The 4,844-nt window shown below is 35.6% G+C and overlaps 1 protein-coding gene across 1 annotated transcript in view; it reads right to left on the reverse strand.

The window, feature by feature from the left end:
• Positions 1–4,844, reverse strand: part of LOC106868249 (ADAMTS-like protein 2) — a 66,711-nt gene that overhangs the window by 54,981 nt on the left and 6,886 nt on the right. Inside the window, exon 2 of the mRNA XM_052975683.1 lies at positions 427–547. Within this exon, the coding sequence (XP_052831643.1) occupies positions 427–547 (121 nt within the window). The remainder of the gene's footprint in view (positions 1–426; positions 548–4,844) is intronic.

The following is a 4,844-nucleotide window of genomic DNA, read 5'->3' on the forward strand; positions in this document are numbered from 1 at the left end:
TATATATATATATATATATATATATATATATATATATATATATATATATATATATATGCGTACATTCATCTATATGACTGTGTATACTTGTGTGTTTGTGCATAGGTATACATATAAACATTTATAAACAATGAGCACAAAAAGAATGGAAGGGGCACATTTTTAACAAATATTGCATTAGTATGACGCTGAAAAGAAAAGAAAAGAAAAGAAAAGAAAAGAAAAGAAAAGAAAAAAGAGGTGTATTGAAGCTTCGGACGCTAATCCTTCATCATCAGAATGATAGAAAGAAAAATAAACGAATAACAAAAATATGCATGGAACACACACGTAGATAGATAGGTAGATAGATAGATAGATAGATAGATAGATAGATAGATAGATAGATAGATAGATATCGGCAAAGAAGCATCCCTCGGACTTTACCTCTCGTCAGGTTCTTTTTAATGACGCCATGTTTGTGGTAACAGGTGGAGTTGTCGCCGGCACAAATGCCACACATATCAGGAACGGCTGAAGAAAACAACACGTTGTCGCATCCAAGTGGCTGTAATAACAGAGGCAGAGAATATATTGCATTGATGAAAAACAAAAACAAAGCGGACAAAATTCATCTTAACCTTTCGATATCAATTCACCTGGTACGATACTTTGTTCTATAATACAAAATTCTTGCTTTAAAAGAGTCCAAGTTAAAACCTTCCATTTTAATTTCATTTTAATTCATGTTCCAAACAGCAGCTTTATAGCGACAAAGCTATCAAACTAAATTTCTTATTATTTTCAAAGTAAATTTCAACAACTGCAGTGTGTTTCAACAGAAATATTGTAACTAAAGAATTAAAGCGATCGAAACTAAATCGTTCCATTATAATTTCATGTTGGTTTATATTCCAAACACTATAATTAAAATGTTAGTTTGATATATTCTTCGTTATTTTCTTTTATTATTAATTGCGACAACTGCAGTGTGTTTCTGTAGAAATATGGTAACTAAAGGGCTAAAGTGGTGTAAGTTAAAACCGTCCCTAAAATCTGATGTTGAATAATGACCAAATTCTTCATTGTTTTGCAAATTAGTTGAAACAAAGACAGTATATCGCAGCAGAAATATGATAACTAAAGGATTAAACAGTGGCTTGGTAAAATGGGAAAAAGCTCAACTACAACCGAGAAGGGAACTTCATGGGAAAAAGGTTCTTCTCTCTATCTGGTGGGATTGCAAAGGAGTAATTCACTTTGAATTGTTACCACCTAATTCAACAATCAATGCTCAAGTCTACTGTCAGCAATTAGAGCGTTTGAACCAAGCTTTGAAGAAAAAACCCTGCTTTAGTGAATCAAAAAGGAGTAATGTTTCATCAGGGCAATGTACGACCCAACACTGCAAAGATCACATCACAGAAGATCGAAGAGCTTGGTTGGGAAAAAAATTCCTCATTCACCTTATTCTCCCGACCTTGCTCTTTCAGACTACCATTTTTTTCGTAGTTTACATAATCATTTGGGGGACATAACTTTCGCAAGCCGGGAGGAGATCGAAACTGACATTTCAGTGTTCTTCACTTTGAAACCAAAAGAGTTTTACATTGATGGGATGATTAAAAAGCTTGTAAATAGATGGAAGGAAGTCATATATAATTAGGGAAAGTACATTGATGATTAAATTTCAATTAAACATAGCATTTGATCACTTATTTTCTTTATTCAAAATTCGAACAGAACTTATGGGATGACCTGATAGATAAAATGTTTATTTGAAAAATACAAGATGGACAAAATTAGAGAACGTATAACGTAAAATTCAAGAAATCAAAATTGTGCCAGAAATTTTTACAATCCCCATCATTATATTAATAATCTATATACATTCCTTTATTTTTTATGACTTCTGCACATCTCCGTCCACAGGATTTGACCAATTTCTCACATTGTTCTGATGTAATTCTATTCCGTTCTTCCTGGGGCTTTTCCCATTCCCAATCGTAACATTCGCAACTCGGTGGTCTCTGATCTTATCACCAAGTATCTTCCATAAGTTTTCAATGGGATTAAGGCATCACAGTAACGTTTTCAGTTTCAAACACCTCCTTAACTATTGTGATAAGATGCATTATCCTGCGTAAAGATTGGCTGACGGGTTGGAGATGACCTTATAGCTGCCACAACATGCTGCTGAACGATGTTTTTGTATATGGCTGTATTCACATTACCATGGATCCTAATCAAAGGCCCAAAACCCGCTGCAGGAATCATTCCCCACACCATTAAACATGTGCATCGGCAGATATTGCATATCAAGCTTTCTCCATTCACGACACAAGCGGTACCTTTTCAACCAGCTCGCTTAAATTCTGCATTAAAAATGCGTATTTTTCCAACACCCCTACTCAATCCTTTACTTGTTAACTACTCATTCACACACATACACATATGTATCTGTACATACATACATATGTATATGTACATACATACATATGTATATGTACATACACACACACACACACATTCATGTAGTAAAAAATCATTTTTTGAAGCTGAATTTCTTTCTTTCGCGTTTTACTGTTTCTTAAGCAAATCAAAGAATTTAATCAAGCGAACTTTATATTGCATATATGAAACAAAAACCTGGGAATGTCTACTTTAACAGTAGAAAACCATTTGATTTAGTTGAAGCAAGTAGCAATTTCATATGAAGCTATCCCACGCACGTTCTTTTAAAAATTTGAAACATTACAAAAAGCAATTCTAATGTGTGATGACAGAAAGTCGTGGAACGTCCGTTAATAATAGAAAAATTATTGATTTTATTTAGACTTTGTATCATTAAATAGATACAGTGAAGATTTCTTTGAATTATTAAAAGATATTCTCCTAAAAAGAATGAATCCCTCCAGCTTCTTCGCCCACTGTTCCTCAGAATCTCCGGGCTGTTGAAATTTTAGGCTCCACCTTCATAGAGTCGAATCAAAAGCAATTGTCAATCGGCTTTCTTGCTGGATTTCCAAGCGTTACCAATAGAGACTATGGATGCTACCTAACCATTTCGTTCTTGTTCTACCTCTATGTCTCCAACCGGTTGGCTCGGCTTGAAGAATCAGTCTTTGAATTCTTTCCTATGGCATTACATCGACCACAGTGCGTAAATGGTACTTATTTAATCGACCCCGAAAGAATGAAAGGCAAAGTCGACCTCGGTGGGATTTGAACTCAGAACGTAAAGGCAGACGAAATGCCGTTAAGCATTTCGCCCGGCGTGCTAACGTTTCTGCAAGCTCACCGCCTTACTCACCTCTTTGTCTGTGTTTCCCAAGTCTGCAACGCCTGCGCTGTGACCTCTCAAGGGGAAGGTGTAGCAGCCTGAAGAGATTTTCTGATCCCTGAACTAAGCATCCCGTCGTGCATCGTTACTCCAGAGATCCTTCAAGGGAACCCTATTTCTGTTACTTGTATTCGCAATCATATTCTTTCTGTTATTATCCATCATTCATAACCATAGATGAGGATGAAGCGCGAAAACCGAATTGAAGATAATTTACCAACCTCACCTTTTCTGAGGATCGAATGTCAAGGCTGGAGTATTGCTGTACAAGAACCTGCAATTCTAGCAACTAGCTCAGCCTCCAGCCTCCAATCACTCGTAAATATAGCCACGAGATACTTTAAAGTTCTCCACTTGTCTCAGTGACGTTTCATTAACATGCGGTATGCACTCAGAAAAGTTTCTACAGAGGACCAGTGCCTCCGTCTTCACAAAACTAATTTTCATCCCTGCCCTGCAGGCCCAAAACCCGCTGCAGAAATCATTTCCCCACATCATTAAGCATATGCATCGGCAGATATTGCAGATCAAGCTTCCTCCATTCACGACACAGGCGGTACCTTTTCAACCAGCTCGCTTAACCCATTACTTCCCATAATTCTATTAACAGGAATTTTTTTTATGAAACTTTGATTTCTAGCATAAAACAGCCTTAGAAACACGCTGGAATGATCAAAATAACATTTTAAATACAAATAAGCGAGATATTGGGTGAAAAATTAGCAAACCTCATTTGAATATCAGAGAAATATACCTAGTAGATATAGCAAAAAGGTTAGATATGTGTAAATATTGACAGATAATTACAAAATTTGTAATTTTTAAGTGATCTCATATGAGATCACTGGTAGGTAATGGGTTAAATTCTGCATTAAAAATACGTATTATTCCAACACCCTTACTCCATCTTTTACTTGTTTCCTCCTTTGATAACCATTGTTTTCCCTGTTTTCAGTGCATGCTGGAGATCAACTTCTGGTGAGTCAAGTCACACCATCTCACCTGCAAATATCAACTACTGACCGATCCTACACCCATCGATTTTGATGTCTCTTCCACAACGACTGAACTTGTCCATCCAGTTAAAAATTAATATAGAATCAAATATATGTCGAGTATATCTTTTAGATATCAGCTTAGATTTAGAAGCTAATTAGAAGCCATTAAGTAAGGCAAATAAAAGTTACAGTACGCAAATATCACTTCAAAACATGCTCTTGCTGTTATTAATAATTTAGTAGACGATGTTAGTTTACAGTGATCTTGTGTTTCATCCTATGTATCAACAACATCCTATGTATCAACAACAACAACAACATAATAATAATAATAATAATAATAATAATAATAATAATAATAATAATAATAATAATTGGGCACTGCACACATCCTACGCAAAACACTTTCAATACAGTAACCATAAGAGCATCACAGCAAACCACAGCACATACCCAAGGCACACAGAGCTGCGCTCGGTAGTGAAGTGAAAGCACGTTATAAAAATAAAACTACTGAACAATAA

The sequence above is a fragment of the Octopus bimaculoides genome, chromosome 22 (genome assembly GCF_001194135.2).
Source record: "Octopus bimaculoides isolate UCB-OBI-ISO-001 chromosome 22, ASM119413v2, whole genome shotgun sequence".
NCBI classification, from domain to species: domain Eukaryota; kingdom Metazoa; phylum Mollusca; class Cephalopoda; order Octopoda; family Octopodidae; genus Octopus; species Octopus bimaculoides.